Source organism: Pteropus medius, unplaced genomic scaffold, assembly GCF_902729225.1.
Source record: "Pteropus medius unplaced genomic scaffold, Ma_sr-lr_union100, whole genome shotgun sequence".
Taxonomy (NCBI): domain Eukaryota; kingdom Metazoa; phylum Chordata; class Mammalia; order Chiroptera; family Pteropodidae; genus Pteropus; species Pteropus medius.
Genome location: NW_024355526.1, coordinates 759,980 through 778,393, shown reverse-complemented (window position 1 = coordinate 778,393; position 18,414 = coordinate 759,980). Strand labels below are relative to the sequence as shown.

The 18,414-nt window shown below is 66.8% G+C and overlaps 1 protein-coding gene across 1 annotated transcript in view; it reads left to right on the top strand.

Moving 5' to 3' along the window:
- Window positions 1-18,414, top strand: part of NOTCH1 (notch receptor 1) — a 42,441-nt gene that overhangs the window by 19,074 nt on the left and 4,953 nt on the right. Inside the window, exons 4-28 of the mRNA XM_039858968.1 lie at window positions 251-589; window positions 2,615-2,737; window positions 3,225-3,458; window positions 3,768-3,923; window positions 4,161-4,346; window positions 4,592-4,705; window positions 5,387-5,500; window positions 5,808-6,041; window positions 6,117-6,227; window positions 6,854-7,046; window positions 8,394-8,539; window positions 8,777-8,890; window positions 10,375-10,494; window positions 10,825-10,977; window positions 11,425-11,653; window positions 12,330-12,531; window positions 13,146-13,299; window positions 13,422-13,606; window positions 14,109-14,241; window positions 14,487-14,744; window positions 14,823-14,935; window positions 15,617-16,188; window positions 16,332-16,751; window positions 17,186-17,334; window positions 18,020-18,316. Of these exons, the coding sequence (XP_039714902.1) occupies window positions 251-589; window positions 2,615-2,737; window positions 3,225-3,458; window positions 3,768-3,923; window positions 4,161-4,346; window positions 4,592-4,705; window positions 5,387-5,500; window positions 5,808-6,041; window positions 6,117-6,227; window positions 6,854-7,046; window positions 8,394-8,539; window positions 8,777-8,890; window positions 10,375-10,494; window positions 10,825-10,977; window positions 11,425-11,653; window positions 12,330-12,531; window positions 13,146-13,299; window positions 13,422-13,606; window positions 14,109-14,241; window positions 14,487-14,744; window positions 14,823-14,935; window positions 15,617-16,188; window positions 16,332-16,751; window positions 17,186-17,334; window positions 18,020-18,316 (5,049 nt within the window). The remainder of the gene's footprint in view (window positions 1-250; window positions 590-2,614; window positions 2,738-3,224; window positions 3,459-3,767; window positions 3,924-4,160; window positions 4,347-4,591; window positions 4,706-5,386; window positions 5,501-5,807; window positions 6,042-6,116; window positions 6,228-6,853; window positions 7,047-8,393; window positions 8,540-8,776; window positions 8,891-10,374; window positions 10,495-10,824; window positions 10,978-11,424; window positions 11,654-12,329; window positions 12,532-13,145; window positions 13,300-13,421; window positions 13,607-14,108; window positions 14,242-14,486; window positions 14,745-14,822; window positions 14,936-15,616; window positions 16,189-16,331; window positions 16,752-17,185; window positions 17,335-18,019; window positions 18,317-18,414) is intronic.

Genomic DNA, 18,414 nt, shown 5'->3' with positions numbered 1-18,414 from the left:
AGGCGGGGGTGCTAGGGTGCTGGGGCGCCGTTTTTAAGAGCCAGGCTCTGCAGGCAGACAGACTGGGCACCCCCTTCCCACATGGAGTGTGTCCTGGGATGGCCCCTCGGAACCTCAGTCCCTGTTGGCAAGAATGTGGGGTTCTGTAGCGGGGCCCCGAGGGCTGAGGAGAGGGTGCCGTCTGCCCAGGCCAACACCTCCGTGCGCCCAGGGGGCGGCCGGCATGACCCTCTGCCCCCCTCGCCCACAGGGAAGACATGCCAGCAGGCTGACCCGTGCGCCTCCAACCCCTGTGCCAACGGCGGCCAGTGCCTGCCCTTCGAGGCCTCGTACATCTGCGGCTGCCCGGCCGGCTTCCACGGGCCCACCTGCCGGCAGGACGTGAACGAGTGCAGCCAGAGCCCCGGGCCCTGCCTCAACGGCGGCACCTGCCTCAACGAGCTGGGCTCCTACCGCTGCGCCTGCCGCGCCAGCCACACCGGCCCCCACTGCGAGCTGCCCTACGTGCCCTGCAGCCCCTCCCCCTGCCAGAACGGCGGCACCTGCCGCCCCACGGGGGACACCACGCATGAGTGCGCCTGCCTGCCAGGTACTGCCCGTGGCCGCCGGGGTGGGGCGCAGGCGTGCGGGGACGCAGCACCCGGTGCCGGGGAGAGCCACGGGGAGGAGCCGGGTCTGGAATGAGGAACAGTGTTCGGAGGCCTGTGTGGGTCCAGACGCCTCCCCGGCCCCCACCCACCTGCTCCTGCCTGGGCTAGGGTCTGCTGTGACTGGACAGCTGAGCCCATGACCCCCGACACCCCTCCCACGTGCCAGGGGCTTGGGCCCCCACGGCCCCGGGAAGGGCTGCTCGGGAGGCGTGGCCCTGAGCGAGTCTGGCTGGGTCGCCTCCTTGGGTGACCCCTCCCAAGGTGACCCTGCTGTCTTGGCCCCTGGCACCTGTCCCTGTCTGCACCTACCGGAGTGGCAGGCACGAGCCGGCTACAAGCCGTTCGCGATCCCCCTTGTTTTGAGTTTCCTGGAACCCGTGTGCAACTTGCTGAAGTTGCCCCCGCCCCCCGCACTGGCTGTAGGGAGCACCTCGCTTATGCAACCGTGGGGCTTCCCCGGTTCCTGGGTGTGGCCGGGCCAGGGCTGGCACTGTCACTTCCCCTAGTGGTGGCCCTTCCCTTCCTCCTGTCCCCGCTTGCCCCCCATGGTGGGGGGCGCAACGGCAGGCACAGCCCTCCTCCCCCTCGCACTGTCCCCAGGAGCCGCACTGTCCCCGTTGGTCATACTGGCCTTCTCACCACGGTTTTTGTTTGAGTAAATTTTGTTCTGATGATTTTAAAATAATAACGACAAGGAGGTTCGAAACCTCCAGGCTGTCCGCTGCATGCCACGGGGTGGCGGGGTCCCAGCCGGAGGGGCGGGGGGTGCAGATGAGGTTCGTTTGTGGGGCGTCGGTGCTGGGAGAGCCCCAGGACTGCCTGGCTGACCTGGGGGTGACCTCCACGCCGCCCTGGCCCAGCCCGGCCCCCAAGAGGGGAAGTGCCGTCCCCACAGCTCCGCCTCTGCGTGCAGACACCGGCCGCATGCGCTTCCTGCTGTCACTGGGCACTGCCCTCGACACCTGTCTGCCCCGCACGGCTGGCTGCCGGGCAGTCTGGGCAGCTGAAGGCTGAGCCCCAGGCTCTGAGCTCAAATGCCTGCTTGGTGGCTATGACCTCGAGCCTGGGACCTCATGTGTGCCACATAGGTCGTGGGGCCGTGGTGAGGGCTGGGGGAGGTGGGATGGGTGTGTGGGGCCCTGCCAGAGGGCTCCCCACAGGTGGAGCTGGAGCCGCCCTGCCTGGGGGTGGGGTGGTCAGCACGGCCCAGAGCCCTGCCTGCTTTAGAACCAGACCCCCCAAAGTGCTCACAGCGCTCCACAAACTGGACTCTGGGGTCCTCCCCACGCCTCTCCAATTTGCATTTGGCCTTTTCAGGCTGCCTGCTTTAGCTCCAGGGCAGCTGGTAGGGGGCGTCTCTGGGAGAGGGGCTTGGTCTCCAAGCCCTGCGGTTCAAAGGCACTGGGAGGGGTTTAATTAGTAACCTGCTGCAGGTTTGGCTGTTGCTGGACACACCTTTCTGGGTTGGTCATTGACCCAGCGGGAACCGGGTACATAATAGCTGACCGACATGGAGGCTGCAGAGGTGGGCCCCGGGCTGGGGAGGAGGCGGCTCTGCTCCCCGCAGGACTGCCACCGGGTTCTGCCTCCACCTGTTCACAGCTTGGTGGCCTCTCCAGCCCCCGTGCAGCCCCGGTCAGGTGGGGTACCGTGGCCAAGCACCCCAGCGCAGTGCCTGGCCCGCGGGCAGCGCCCAGTCACAGGAGCCCCCAGAATTCCACCCCATGGAAGGGTCTCTGTGACAGACCCTTAGGACCTGTGTGCACGGGTCCCCATCCGTCCAGTGCCCATTACTGAAAGATTCCTCTGGGAGGAACGAGCCGCCTGTGGGCCTGAGTGTGGTGCCGGTCACAGCAGCGGAGAGGGCAGGGGACTCCAGGGCAGCGGGCACCAGAGGACGAGGGCCTCGCACGCTACTCGACCCTGCAGAGGGCTGAGCAGACCTCCGGCCCCTCCTGCCACAGGGTTCACCGGCCACAGCTGTGAAGAAAACATCGACGACTGTCCAGGACACGGCTGCCAGAACGGGGGCACCTGCGTGGACGGGGTGAACACCTACAACTGCCGCTGCCCGCCGGAGTGGACAGGCAGGGGCACGGGGAGCACGGGGTGGTGGCAAGGGACCCGAGCGCCGGGCGCAGCCTGGGAGGGACGGTGCGACCGGGGTCTGAGGCCCCCAGCCCAGCCATCAGCACAGACGGCATCGGCTGGTCTGTGGGGCCGTGTGCAGCCTGGCCCCGGGCAGCCCTGTGCCAGCGTGAGGTCCCCAGGTTTGGCCGAGCTTGCTGGGCAGGACACAGGGATGCTGGCCAGTGGGATGCAGGCCATACCCTCAGGCTCGCCATCTGGAGGGGATGACAGGCCAGCACGGGCCCCAGTGTGCCTCTGTGCACAGAGCGGGAGACAGAGGTCCCCTCTGGTGCCGCAGGTGTGAAGGAAGAGGCGATTGGCTGGCCGTGGGTGGAGGAGTGTAACCGGGAAGGCTTCCTGGTGGAGGCGGCCCCTGTCCCCAGTGGGGTGAGGGTCTTGGCCTGGGGGCAGCCGCTCGGCCCAACAGTCCGGGTGCCGCCACAGGCCAGTACTGCACCAAGGACATGGACGAGTGCCAGTTGATGCCCAACGCCTGCCAGAACGGCGGGACCTGCCACAACGCCAACGGCGGCTTCAACTGCGTGTGCGTCAACGGCTGGACGGGTGAGGACTGTAGCGAGAACATCGACGACTGCGCCAGCGCCGCCTGCTTCCACGGCGCCACCTGCCACGACCGCGTGGCCTCCTTCTACTGCGAGTGTCCGCACGGCCGCACCGGTGAGCGCCGGGCCCCGGCGGGGCGGGGGGTGGGGACGCCGGCGGGGGGCTCGCTTGGGCCGAGCCTGGGGCGCGTGACCTCGCTCACACCAGAGTGGCTTTTGGGGCCTCGAGAACAACCCGGAAGGGGTCTTTCTGGGGTGAAGACGGGGCAGGGGCCTCCGCGGCCGGGCCCGCTGGCCGACCTTCAGGGTCGCAGTGGCAGGCTGCTCCCCGAGACGTCTGGGTGCGGGCGGAGCCAGCTGTGGGGCAGTCAGCCTCTGCCAGGCGGGGAGGGGCAGGGCCCTGCTGACCGTGACCCCTGCCCAGGCCTGCTGTGCCACCTCAACGACGCCTGCATCAGTAACCCCTGCAACGAGGGCTCCAACTGCGACACCAACCCCGTCAACGGCAAGGCCATCTGCACCTGCCCTTCGGGGTACACGGGGCCAGCCTGTAGCCAGGACGTGGATGAGTGTTCGCTGGGTACGTGCCCAGCGGGGCTCGGTGGGCGCTGGGGCCCCCGGTGGGGATGGCCTCTGCCCTCAGAGGGGTCCCGGGCTGACCGGCGGCGTGCCTCCCTGAGGGATCACGTCTGGTGGGTTGGTGGGCAGGTCCCTAAGTGTTCCAGGGGCCAGGGTGCCAGGAGCAGCCCCTCTCCACGCCATCCTCTCTCCCTGCCGCACCCCTCTCCATGCACCCCCTCTCCCTGCCGCACCCCAGGCGCCAACCCCTGTGAGCACAAAGGCAGGTGCATCAACACGCTGGGCTCCTTCGAGTGCCAGTGTCTGCAGGGCTACACCGGCCCCCGCTGTGAGATCGACGTCAACGAGTGCGTCTCGAACCCGTGTCAGAACGACGCCACCTGCCTGGACCAGATCGGGGAGTTCCAGTGCATCTGCATGCCCGGTGCGTGGGGCCCGCAGGGCGCCCGAGTCAGGCCCCACCCCCGCGGGAGCTCACTGGGGAAGCCGGGCCTCGGGGCGCAGCAGAGGGCGGGGCCGGGGTGGGCTGCCGGAGGTCAGGCGTGGGGGACCGCTGGGCCGTCTCCTGTGGGCGGCTGGAGCTGGGTGTCGCTGCCTGTGTCCGGAGCCGCCCACCAGGGTCGTGATGAGGGCTGCGGACCGCTCATGGTGCATGCGCTGCCCCCCCAGGCTACGAGGGCGTGCACTGCGAAGTGAACACGGACGAGTGTGCCAGCAGCCCCTGCCTGCAGAACGGCCGCTGCCTGGACAAGATCAATGGGTTCCTGTGCCAGTGCCCCACAGGTGCCGCCCCCGGGCTGCCCCCGGCCCCACGCGCTGCCCCCGGCGGAGCGGCCGGCCTCCACCCGGGCCTGGCCTCACGCCCTGGGTACCCGCCCTGCGCTCCCGCGGGGCTGGCTGCAGGGCGAGCCCTCCTCAGGACTGAGTGCGGGTGTTTCTAGGCTCCCCCAATGTGCAAGGCCATGCGGGGGGCAGGGGAGCTCCTCGCTGGGTATACTCGCCCCGGGATTGGGGGTACCCAGGGCCCAGAGACTGTCATCTTAACTGCTGGGGTTTCCTAGGGTGCTGGGTGTCCTGGGAAGGGCACCAGCCCTGGCCTCTGGGAGCTCACGGCCGGGGGTGCCGGCCCGCGGTGGACTTGATGGCCGGGAAGGCTTGATGTGCCCGCAGGCCGCCTGTCCCGGGGCCCGTGGCCAGTCGGAGCCTCGGGCTTCCTAAGATGTAAATCAGCCGTCCCAGACACTTCCCAGACACCGAGTGGGGAGCCCCACACAACCGCAGTCAGTCTGGGGAAGGCCCTTCTCTGGGGGTGCCGGAGGGGTTTGACCGGAAGGTCGGGAGCTGAGGTCGTCGGGGCCGATGCTGGGGTCCGCCGAGCCCATTCCACATGCACACGGCTCTGGTCCGGCCGGGGCTCGGCCACAGGGCCCATCTGGCCTGACCGCTGCCCCTCCCGGGCTACAGGCTTCACCGGGAGCCTGTGCCAGTACGATGTGGACGAGTGCGCAAGCACACCCTGCAGGAACGGCGCCAAGTGCCTGGACGGGCCCAACACCTACACCTGCGTGTGCACGGAGGGTGAGGCCCGACCGCGGCCGGGTGGAGGGCGCAGAGGCAGCGTGGGCGTCCAGCAGGGGTGGTGGGCCGTCGGGAGTTCGGCCGGCAGGGTGGTGGGTTAAGGCCCCTCATGGTCTGGGGCCTTGGCCTAGGGCCAGGAGCCAGCTCAGCTTTGACCCTGGCACTGGGGAGGGTCTCTCGATGCAGATGAACCTGGTCCTCCCTGGTGGGGGCACAGGCACTGTAGGTCTGGTGGCAGAGTCCCAGGGCAGGGGACGGTCTCGTGCCCAGGAGCAGCCGCCCTGAGCCCGTGGCCTCCGCCCCGCAGGCTACACGGGGCCCCACTGCGAGGTGGACATCAACGAGTGCGACCCCGACCCCTGCCACTATGGGTCCTGCAAGGACGGCGTCGCCACCTTCACCTGCCTGTGTCAGCCGGGCTATACCGGCCACCACTGCGAGACCAACATCAACGAGTGCCACAGCCAGCCCTGCCGCCACGGGGGCACCTGCCAGGACCGCGACAATGCCTACCAGTGCCTCTGCCTCAAGGGGACCACAGGTGCCTGGCCGGGCTCGGCGGGGGTGGGGCTGGGGGGGCTCAGGAGCTGACCACCACGTGTCCCCCACCCCCTAGGACCCAACTGTGAGATCAACCTGGACGACTGTGCCAGCAGCCCCTGTGACTCGGGCACGTGTCTGGATAAGATCGATGGCTTCGAGTGTGCGTGTGAGCCGGGCTACACAGGTGAGTGGCCCAGGGGTCAAGGACCCACAGCGCTGACCCTCTGAGCCCTCCTCATGGCCTGGCTACGGAGGCTGAGGCTGTGCTTGGAGATCAAGGTCAGCGGTGACCCCAGGGCCCTGGATGGGCCTGGTCCGGGCAAGCCTGAGGGCGGATGGCTCAGGCCGCTGGCCTTGGCCGACGGCAGCAGAGACCGTGGGGTGACGGGGGCTCCAGCCAGCACTGGGACAGGCATTCCTGAGCCTCGTGTCCCTGCTCAGAGCCGGCCCAGCAGGCCGAGCACAGCCAGGCTCTGGACTCACGGTCTGTCCCCGCTGCCACCGCGTGCCCTTGCTCCAGTCCTGGCCTCTCTGGGCCTCAGGCGTCCGGCGGTCGGGACAGTGCAGGCTCTGCCCCTGGGCTGCTGGCAGGGGGCGAGTGAGTGTACGCAGCACAGAGCACGGGGCCAGGCTGGCTGCTGCTGCACGGGCGCACACAACACCCATGCAGGGTGCCTCCCGCCTGGTCACGCCGTGGACAGGCCTGGGCTGAGGGGTCGGTTATTGTTCCTGGTTTGACAGGGGACTGAGGCTCAGAGGGGCTGGGCCCTGGGAGCTGACTGTCACCCCCCCCACTCCCACTGCCCACAGGAAGCATGTGCAACATCAACATCGATGAGTGTGCCGGGGACCCCTGCCACAATGGGGGCACCTGCCAGGACGGCATCAACGGCTTCAGCTGCCGCTGCCCGGAGGGCTACCACGACCCCACGTGCCTGTCTGAGGTGGACGAGTGTGACAGCAACCCCTGCATCCACGGGGTCTGCCGGGACGGCCTCAACGGGTACGGACGCGGGGCGGGGGGCGCGGGGGCGGGGGGTGCTGGGCTGGGGGTGGGGGACAGGGGCCTTGTCCGCCTCTCTATCTGTGGCCCGTAAGCTCTGCCCCCGGGGAGGCATCATGCACGGTGGCTGGCAGGGAGCAGGCCTGGGGGCTGGCTGCCTGCACAAAGCTCCAGACAGGCTAGCAATGGGCCCTGGCTGGGTGAGCAAGTGGCATGCCACCCCCTGAGGACAGTCTGCTGTTTGCGCCCCGATACGCCCCATCTAGGCATCTGCTCAGCCCTGGGCACTGGCTGCAGTGTTAGCTCAGGGCAGGTCCTGGGTGACCCCAGAAGCACGTTTGTGTAGCAGCAGCCAGAGTTTCTGTGGTGGTCGTGGTTTAATGAGTGAACGTTTCCATCTCCTGGCTCCCGAAGCAGCTCCCCAGGTGTATGATGGGGCAGAGCATCTCCTGTTACTCAGTAGTGTATCTGAGTTTATGTTAATGAGGTGGCTCAGGTAGCCTGAGACGGGGGGCTGGGTGCCAAGAACCCACCCTATAATCAGAGGGAGGAGGGTACAGGGGCTGGAGGTCGAGTTCACCAAATGCCAGAGACTTAACTGGTCAGGCCTGTGCAGCGAGGCCTCAGGTGCTGTGCCCCCGCCCTGGGTTGGGGACCATGGCTGTGCTGGGAGGGTGCAGAAGCCCCTCGCCCTCTCCCACCCCGCGTCCTGCGCCTCTCTCCCAGCTGCTGTTCCGAGTTTAACCTTTCGTAATGAGGCTCTGGTCTAGTAAGCGAACTCTCCGTGGGAGCCATTCTCACAGATGACCAGACTCCAGGGGCGTTTGACACGGGGCAGTCTTGGGGAACCGAGCCCCTAACCAGCGGGCCCGCGCTGACTCCCAGGAGTGTCAGAGCTGAGCCGTGGTCTCCCAGCTGGAGGGTTGGTCGCTGTGGGGCTCACCCCTCCCCTGTTTGGTGTCAGAAGTTTTGGGGTGTGCAGAAGCGGAAGCTGACCTTTGGTTTCTGACACGTGTGTGTGCCCTGCACTGTCTGCCTGGATGGGCCATTGACATGGGCAGGGACCCCACATGGTCGTTTTGCACGGGCGGCGAGCACTCCGTTCGAGGCTACACAGCCAGCCGTGGCGGCGAGCCTTCCAGTGGCTGTCCCGAGTCCAGTGTAGGCACGCCCTTGCCATTACGTCGGGCACGTGGGTGCTGTCACCCGCTTTAAAGGACTGAGGATCAGCGGACCGGTGCTTCCCTGCCATCAGACCGTAGAAAGAGTGGCAGAGCCAGGAGGGCCCGCGGTCCGGGCCCACGCGTCTCGGGCCACCCCCGAGCTGCGGTGTGGTCACCTCTGCAGGTACAAGTGTGACTGTGAGCCTGGGTGGAGCGGGGCCAGCTGCGACGTCAACAATAACGAGTGTGAGTCCAACCCCTGTGTCAACGGCGGCACCTGCAAGGACATGACCAGCGGCTACGTGTGCGCCTGCCGGGAAGGCTTCAGTGGTGAGTGGGCCGGAGGCTCCTGGTGCAGAGCCAGACCCAGGACCAGCCAGCGTGACCCAGGGGCCTCCCTCCCGTGGCAGTGCCTGCTGCCAGTGGTGCAGACCGGCGGGGGTTGGCTCCGGGCCCGTGGCTCGGAGCAGGGCCCTTCCTCCCCACCGGGAGACGAGGAGGGGCCTCGGTGGGACCCGGCCACAGCACCGGGCGATGGACACAACTGCCTGCTGTTCCTCTCTCCAGGCCCCAACTGCCAAACCAACATCAACGAATGTGCATCCAACCCGTGTCTGAACCAGGGCACGTGTATCGATGACGTGGCCGGGTACAAGTGCAACTGCCTGCTGCCCTACACAGGTGACCGTGGGCGGGGCCTGCAGTGTGGGGGCAGGGCCGACTCAGGTCCTGGGCAGCCCGAGGGAGAAGCTGTTGACAGTCCGCTGGGGGGCTGAGGGGTACGGAGTGGCTTTCCTGGCGCGGGTCTGGTGCACGTTGCTCCACGGGCATTCCCAGAGGTTCTGCCCTACTTGGAGCCTTCGGTTGGGGGCACTGGGCCTCACCCTGCAGGCATCATTGCCAGATGAGCGCAGAATGCACAGGGTGCCCAGGAGGAAATTTTAGTATGAGTAGGTCCCAGGTGTCGTATCTGGCAAGCCTGTTCAGGAGGCGAGAGGGTGGGACCCTCGGCAGCAGAGCCAGGAGCTGGGCCTGGGTTGGGGCCTCCCGCCGCATGCACACTGCCCCGGACCCCTGGGGCCGGGCCAGGCCCAAGGGGCTCCTGTGACGCAGGCCCTCTGTGTGTAGGGGAACAAGCAGCCCTCTGTTCCTGCTGAGCAGAGGCGAGAGACATTGCCCTGGGCGGCCCAGCCTCGGCTGTTGTCACAGCCAAGGGGGCCGTAGGACATGGCCTTTCCCCAGAAGAGACACACAATGCACAGGGCTCCGTGGGGGGCGGGCCGAGGGTGCCACCCTGGGGTCGGTGTGGGTGGTGGGGTTCCCGAGAGGGCCTGCCTGACCGAGTGGGCAGTGGAGGGGGCCTTGCTTGTGGTCCCCGTGACAGCGGGCAGCCTGTGGCCAGAGCAGCAGCCTCTTTGACCAAAGCTGGGGACCTGGGTTTTCTCTCCTGCATCGGCGAGGATACCTCCGGGGGGCCTCTGCGCCCCCACGCGCCCAAGTCCCTTTCAGGCACGGTGATATCGGAGGCCGGAGGACCTGGCGGGGTGGAGCCGGCCTGTGCTGACCTGCTTCCCTTCTGCCTGCTTCCTGCTTCCCTTCACACAATTGTCGGAAACTCTGGCGAATTTCCTGCCTGCCCAGGTCACCGTGGAAACCGAAAGAAAGAAAGGCCCTGGAAAATTGGGTGGGCAGGCCAGGGGAGATAGCGGGCGAGGAGGAAGATAACGTTCCTCGGGAGTCGGCCCCACGGCCATAAACAGGAAGACTCTGGGCTTTCACAGAGAAAACGCTGCCCGGCGTGCACATGGCTCTGGCCAGGCTCCCTGCCTCGTCCCGGAGGTCCCCATGCGGCCCGATGCTCCCCCAGTAATAGGATGTGCTTGGGGCTGAGGTGGGCACCGCCCCCAGCAAAGCGGAGGGCTGGTCTCCTGGTGGCGCAGCCTTCGTGCCGTGGCCTCCTGTGACGAATGCTTCCTGCCTGTGACACAGGCGCCCCCAGGATTATGTCCCAGGCCTCCATGCAGCGCAGGCCCCCTGCCCCCACAAGACACGGAAGACGTGCGGCCGAGGCCCCGTGGTGGAGGGGAGGCTCTGCCAGCTGGTGCCGCCGCCGGGTGCTCCTGGGTGGCCGTTCCCCTGGGCCTCACCTCCTGTCCTTCCCTCAGGAGCCACGTGTGAGGTGGTGCTGGCCCCATGTGCCCCCGGCCCCTGCAGGAACGGTGGCGTGTGCAAGGCGTCTGAGGACTATGAGAGCTTTTCCTGCGTCTGCCCCCCGGGCTGGCAGGGTGAGGCCAGCTGCTCCCTGCAGCCCTGGCTCCGGCCACCCCTCCGGGAGCGGCTGGGAGAGGGAGGGGGGTCCGGGGCTCAGGCGGCCCCAGGGTAGGAGTGAGTGAGCCTCCTCGGGACGATTGGGCTGCAGAGGGCGCTCCAGAGGCAGGACTCCACCCTGCCTTTTCCGCCCTGAGTTTCTGTAACTTGCTTGGCCCAGAACCAGGGGCAGCGGGTCGGAAAGCCTCGCTTTCTTCCCGGGGCGGAGGAGGGCCACTCCTGGGTGGACGGGGTGCAGGAGGCCTGGGGTACGGGCTGAGCCGGTGGCCCCCTTACTCCTCCCCCAGGGCAGACCTGCGAGGTCGACATCAACGAGTGTGTGAAGAGCCCGTGCCGCAACGGAGCCTCCTGCCAGAACACCAACGGCGGCTACCGCTGCCACTGCCTGGCGGGCTACACGGGGCGCACCTGCGAGACGGACATCGACGACTGCCGGCCCAGTGAGTGGCCTGGCCCGCCCTGGCCCCTGGATGTTCTCACGCCTGTTTCCCCCGAGGGCACAGGGCGGGGAGCGTGTTGGGGTCACGTCAGATGGGAGGGTGGCCCTGGTGGTGCCAGCCATCACGCCCAGGGGGGCCCAGCTCAGTCCAGCTTGGTGCGGCCAGGACGGGGCCCCGGTTAGATGCCAGAGGAAGTGCTGAGGAGGTGGCAGCTGCTCACGGAGTGTCACTGCGGGCCTTCTGCGGGCCAAGCGAGGCGCTTCCGGGGGGTCCCAGAAGGCTCCAGAGCAGACTGCCCGGCTTCAAGCCCACCTGGCACCTCCCAGCCCGATTCCAGGAGCTCTTCCCTGGACATGGCTCTTGTCAGCCCTTGTCACGACCCAGCAGGAGGGCCCTTTGGCCCCCACCCTGCCCGCCCCTCAGGCCTGTTCTCCTGTCCCCTCCCAGACCCATGCCACAACGGTGGCTCCTGCACAGACGGTGTCAACCTGGCCTTCTGCGGCTGCCTGCCTGGCTTCCAGGGCACCTTCTGTGAGGAGGACATCGACGAGTGTGCCAGCAACCCCTGCCACAACGGCGCCAACTGCACCGACTGTGTGGCCAGCTACACCTGCACCTGCCCCACGGGCTTCAGCGGGATCCATTGCGAGAACAACACGCCCGACTGCACGGAGAGGTGGGGGGCTGGCCCACAGGCGGGGTGGGGCGCTGTGCGTCGGGGTGCAGAACCGGGGCCGAGGGGGAGGGAAGCGGGCCCTGGGAGCCAGGCACAGTGCCTGCCTGGCAGCCTGGTGCGCTAACCAGACGTCCACCCGGCCACACAGTGCTGGTTGAGTTGAGCCAGACAGTGTTCGTTGTCAGTGTGCCTTGTGAAAGGGCCATTGTCCACCATCCGGGGTGCGGGCCAGGAACCCTGGTCGCTGACCCTGAAGAACTGGTCTTCCTCCTTTCAGACAAGGAGAACTTTGTGACTCATCTTGCTCCCTTTTTCCTCTTGGCTGCCAGGAAGCTCGGCACTAAATGTCATTGTCGTTCTTGTTTTCTGACGTGGTCGTCTGTCATGCTATCTATGCAGGTCACGATTTCTTCCTCATTTGTATCTTAATCTGTGTGTGAAATGCTCATCTCAGGATGAGGGACGAGGAAGATGGAGGGGGTATGATGTGGTTTGAGATTCTGAGGTCCCTGGCCCTGTGTTGGGGGCCTGCTGGGGCTCCCATTGGCCTCCCCGAGGTCACTGTTCTGGCTGTCAGGCCCCTTGGGCCTGAGGGGAGATGCCAGCATAGAGGTGACTGCTCGGGCAGGGTCCCGTGCCCAAGTCACTCTGCTCCCTGCCGCCCACCCGCCTCCAGCTCCTGCTTCAATGGTGGCACCTGCGTGGACGGCATCAACTCCTTTACCTGCCTGTGTCCACCGGGCTTCACGGGCAGCTACTGCCAGCACGACGTCAACGAGTGTGACTCGCGTCCCTGCCTGCACGGTGGCACCTGCCAGGATAGCTATGGCACGTACAAGTGCAGCTGCCCGCAGGGCTACACCGGCCTCAACTGCCAAGTGAGTGCGCAGGCCGCGGGGTGCCCGGCGGGAGGTGGCTCAGGTGGCGCCGGTACCACCCCGTGGCACCTCCCTGCCAGACCCGCTCGATCTGCCCAGAGGAGACGAGCCAGGCCCAGAGGGCGGGGTGGGGGACCGTGGTCACATGTGTCTGGGGGTCTGGATTGCAGCCTCGTCCCAGCCCTGGCCCGTGCTGCCGCCTGGAGAATCAGGCAGTGGGTGGGGTGGCCATCCAGCTTGGGGAGCAGAGGTTTGCGGACTAGTTCATTTGAGAGAAGACTGTTAAAAGCCAGTGTTTTTTTTGGAAAGTCTATAAAAGTATTAAAGACTGATCTTCGTTAAAGTTTTTCACATGAAACATTAGTTACAAAAAAATGATTTACTTCTGGAAAAAAGTTTTCCTTCACGGAAGGGCCGCCAGTGGTCTGGATTTGCCGAGGGTCCAAGGGAAAGACAGAGAGGCCCCGGCCCCCGCCCCTGCCTGCTCCCGAGCAGCAGGGAGCCCATGGGCCTCAGTTTCCACTTCTGTTGGGGGGAGGTTCTGTGGCGGGGTGGGGCCCGGTTGGGAGCTGGCCTGGGTGGGGCGTGAGCCCGCTGACCCCTGCCGTCACCAGAACCTCGTGCGCTGGTGCGACTCCTCGCCATGCAAGAACGGTGGCAAGTGCTGGCAGACCAACACCCAGTACCGCTGCGAGTGCCACAGCGGCTGGACCGGCCTCTACTGCGACGTGCCCAGTGTCTCCTGTGAGGTGGCCGCATGGCAGCAAGGTGACTGTCCTCTCCTGGCCCGGCGTCCCTGGCGCCCGCCGGGCACTTGCCGTGTGAGGTCCTAGCCCGTGCCCCAGGGGGAGCACCCAGGCCTCATGCTCCCTGCTCCCACGTCCCCACAGGCATCGACGTGACTAGCCTGTGCCGGAACGGGGGCCTCTGCATGGACGCAGGCAGCACGCACCACTGCCGCTGCCAGGCGGGCTACACCGGCAGCTACTGCGAGGACCAGGTGGATGAGTGCTCACCCAACCCCTGCCACAACGGCGCCACCTGCACGGACTACCCCGGCGGCTACTCCTGCAAGGTGGGGGCCCATCCCGCATGAGGGCGTCCGGTGTGTGTCCTCGAGTGCCGGGCCCTGGGCTGGGAGCCAGTGCAGGAGGGACTAGTGAGCCCCCCAGATGCAGACACTCTTTAATTCCGTTAAGGGAGGACCTTAAAGGAGGTGATCAGGGAAGACTGCCTGGAGGGGGCATCTCATGCGGGAGGGGGAGCCTAGAAATAGAAGAATACACTGAATAGTGGGACAAGGTTCCCCCTACCCCAGGGTTTTCTCTTCAGGCTCATCTGACACCCGCACCAAGGTCCCCATCTCTATCCCTTGGGACGGGGTCTGGGCCCTGCTCTGGGCAGTGACTCTTAGTTTCCCAGGCTCAGCTGGACAGGAGTCTCGCTCTGGGTTGGCCCAAGACTCCAGCAGGCGAGAAGGCAGCTTGTGGGGCCCAGCAGCCTTCACAGAGTGGGGGGCCACGCCCTGGCTCCCCACCGAGCCACAGCACCCCGCCCCCGTCTGTCTCCCCGCACAGTGCGTGGCCGGCTACCACGGGGTGAACTGCTCCGAGGAGATCAACGAGTGCCTGTCCCACCCGTGCCAGAATGGGGGCACCTGCATCGACCTCACCAACACGTACAAGTGTTCCTGTCCCCGGGGCACTCAGGGTAAGGGTGCCACACCCAGAGGAGGGTCTGGGCAGAGCAGGCACTCAGGCACCCTGTGGCCGGCCAGAGACACCCTGGACCCGGCTGCGATGCAGGTGCCAGGCTAATGGAGGGAGCCTGGCCAGGCCGCCGGCAGCACCCTGTGCCGGTCCCCTGCTTTTCATGAGCATCCGTCAGGGCACCTGGAGGGCGCGGGGGCCCGCGTGTGGCCCGCACGGGTCCCTGATGGAGCATGGCCCCTGCAGGCGTGCATTGTGAGGTAGACGTGGACGACTGCAGCCCCCCCATCGACCCCGTGTCCCGGGGCCCCAAGTGCTTCAACAACGGCACCTGCGTGGACCAGGTGGGCGGCTACAGCTGCACCTGCCTGCCCGGCTTCGTGGGCGAGCGCTGTGAGGGCGATGTCAACGAGTGCCTGTCCAACCCCTGTGACGCCCGCGGCACCCAGAACTGCGTGCAGCGCATCAATGACTTCCACTGCGAGTGTCGTGCCGGCCACACCGGTGGGTGCGGCGGGCTGAGGCGGGTGGGACCCTGGGGCGGCGGGGCGAGCCCTTCACGCCCAGCCCTCTGGCCCCCAGGGCGCCGCTGCGAATCGGTCATCAACGGCTGCAAAGGGAAGCCATGCCAGAATGGGGGCACCTGCGCCGTGGCCTCCAACACGGCCCGCGGGTTCATCTGCAAATGCCCGGAGGTAGGTTCAGCTGCTGGGGCACGACTGAGTGGCGGCTGCCTCACCCCTGAGCCCCGTGCGGCCCACGAGGGCTCCCTGGTCTGAAGGTGGCAGCAGAAGGCCACCTGGCCCTGTACATGTGCCGGCCGGAGGGCATCACCATCCTCATTTTCCTCGAGATCATGTCTGTTGTGTCTAAACTTTATAGTTAGAGCAGTTTTAGGTTTATAGAAAGATTGTTTAGGAAGTGGAGCGTTGTCACGTGCCCTCCTAGCACCCCACGTCCCCAGGCTCCAGCTGCGAGCACCTCAACTTTGTGCTAAGGTGCTACTGTTCACTTGGTTACTGTTGAGCCAAGGTCGACACGTTGTTATCAAGTCCACCAGTTCTTGGGGTACTTCCTAGTGTTGTGCCTTCTTGGGGTTCTGACAGCACATGGTGTGACATGTCACTGTTATAGTATCACGTGAAATTATTCAGAACCCGTAAAACGCCTTGTGCGCCGCCTGTGCCCCTCCCCCACCCCTGCCAGCCCCTCGCGGCCCCAGAGCTTTCCCGGTTGGCAGGGTATCTCTGTAAATGGGGAGGCTGCCGATCCCTCTCCCGGTGGAGGCTGTGGCAGCGCCTCAGGGCCCCGGCCGGGTCCTGGGGTGTCTGGGTAGCCAGCCTGCCCTGACCCCCCAGGCCGCCCTCTCCCGGCAGGGCTTCGAAGGCGCCACGTGCGAGAACGACGCGCGCACCTGCGGCAGCCTGCGGTGCCTGAACGGCGGCACCTGCACCTCGGGCCCGCGCAGCCCCACCTGCCTGTGCCGGAGCGCCTTCACCGGCCGCGAGTGCCAGTTCCCGGCCGGCAGCCCCTGCGTGGACAGCAACCCCTGCTACAACCAGGGCACCTGCGAGCCCACGTCCGAGAGCCCGTTCTACCGCTGCCTGTGCCCCGCCAAGTTCAACGGGCTCCTGTGCCACATCCTGGACTACAGCTTCCGGGGGGGCGTGGGGCTGGACATCACTCCGCCGCAGATCGAGGAGGCGTGCGAGCTGCCCGAGTGCCAAGCGGAGGCCGGCAACAAGGTGTGCAGCCTGCGGTGCAACAACCACGCGTGCGGCTGGGACGGCGGCGACTGCTCCCTCAACTTCAACGACCCGTGGCAGAACTGCACGCAGTCGCTGGAGTGCTGGAAGTACTTCAGCAACGGCCGCTGCGACAGCCAGTGCAGCTCGGCCGGCTGCCTCTTCGACGGCTTCGACTGCCAGGGCACGGACGGCCAGTGCAAGTGAGGCCGGCGGGGCGACGCGCGGGGCGGACGGGGGGCGGGGCGGGGGCGGGGCCGGTGGACCGGGGGCGTTTCCGTGGGCGGGGCCTGGGAGGGCAGCAGGGGGCCCGGCTCAGGGAGGCCTGAGGGTGCCTGTCCCGCAGCCCGCTGTACGACCAGTACTGCAAGGACCACTTCAGGGACGGGCACTGCGACCAGGGCTGCAACAGCGCCGAGTGCGAGTGGGACGGGCTGGACTGCGCCGAGCACGTGCCGGAGCGGCTGGCGGCCGGCACGCTGGTGCTGGTGGTGCTGACACCGCCTGAGCGGCTGCGCAACGACTCCCTCCGCTTCCTGCGCGAGCTCAGCCGCCTGCTGCACACCAACGTGGTCTTCAGGCGCGACGCCAGCGGCCAGCAGATGATCTTCCCCTACTACGGCCGCGAGGAGGAGCTGCGCAAGCACCCCATCAAGCGCTCCGCGGACGGCTGGGCCGCGCCCGGCGCCCTGCTCGGCCAGGCCGGGGCCGCGCTGCTCCCCGGCGGCCGCTGGCGCAGGGAGCTGGACCCGATGGACGTCCGCGGGTGAGCAACGCCCAGTGCCTGCGCACGGCCGTCCCGACGTGGGGGGTGGGTCCCACTCGTGGGGAGAGAGGCCGAGGTTCAGGCGAGACCTGGGGCTTTCCAGGCCTGTCCCCCGGCATTCTCACCCCGCTGCTGCCCGAGGCCCACACCCTGGGGCCTGAGGTCAGCTCCCAGAACAGGGTCGGGCATCCGAGGTCTCTCCCCTGCTGGGATGAGGAAACGGGCGCTTGTGGCACCCAGTGGAACCACAGCGGGGGCTGGGTTGGGTTGGGTTATGCGGTCGGGTCGTGGCTCCCTGCCACTCCGTGACTTCTAGGTGCACCTGTCTTCCCAGCACCGGGACGATGCCCCCCGGGCCACCACTCATCCCCAGAGGCAGCTCGCTGGGCGGGAGGGGGTGCGGCCCTGGGGGACTGACCAGGCAGTTCCCCCAGGTCTATCGTCTACCTGGAGATCGACAACCGGCAGTGTGTCCAGTCGTCCTCACAGTGCTTCCAGAGCACCACGGACGTGGCCGCCTTCCTGGGGGCGCTGGCCTCGCTGGGCAGCCTGAACATCCCCTACAAGATCGAGGCTGTGCAGAGTGAGTGGCCGCCCTCGGGGCCGCATCCTGGGGGAGTCCGCCCGCGACGGGCTAAGTGCCCCAGAACGCACTTGCTCTCTGTGTCACTCGCCACCCACGGGTGTGCGTGCGCCATCCGGAGGTCGTTCCGCGAGCATTTTTTCGGTATTTCCTGCCTGGCACGCCCTCCCTACCGTAGTGACAGCTGCTGGCGAGGCTGGCCCCCGGGACAGGCGCACCCGCCAGAAAGTGGGAGCCGTTTTCTCTTCCACCCCTTCTCCCCCCACCCCCCCCCGATTCTTCTTTGTTGGGTATTATTTCAAAATCATTACAGCTTTTTAGAAAGGAGAGAGAGGGGGAGACAGAAGAATTGATCGGTGTCATGTGAAGTGTTGAAGTTTGTATCTCGAAAATCCCCGTAAATCCTTTGTCTTAACAGCTCAGCGCGGGCGATTCGGAGTTGGCTAATCCTCCTCCCTTAAAGGAGAGGAAAGTGAAAGCCGCCTCCAGATGCTGGCTGGTGCAGCAGAGAATTTAGCGATAGTTTGCAATTCTGATTAATCGCGTAGAAATGACCTTATTTTGGGGGGCGGGATGGAGGAGAACAGGGGAGGCGGTGCCCGGCCGTGGAGCCAGTCCGCCGCCCCCCGGCCGCGGAGCCGCCGCCTGATGCCCGGGCGGCCGCCGGCGGCCCCTGTGCCCGCAGGTGAGACGGTGGAGCCACCGCCGTCCCCACCGCTGCACTTCATGTACGTGGCCGTGGTCGCCCTCGTCCTGCTGATCTTCGTGGGCTGCGGGGTCCTGCTGTCCCGCAAGCGGCGGCGGCAGCATGGCCAGCTCTGGTTCCCCGAGGGCTTCAAGGTGTCGGAGGCCAGCAAGAAGAAGCGGCGGGAGCCCCTGGGCGAGGACTCCGTGGGCCTCAAGTTAGTGGACGCCGCCATGGCTTCCGTGGGCTTGGGGAGGCGCAGCCCCTCCAGACCCGCGCCCCGCCCCCCGCCCCCCACCGAGCTGTAGGGCATCTAGCGCCACCGAAGCGGAGGCCTCGCGGTGGTTGTCCAGGGAGCCCCCGTTCAGCCTTGCTTGCCTCCCCACCCCCAGGCC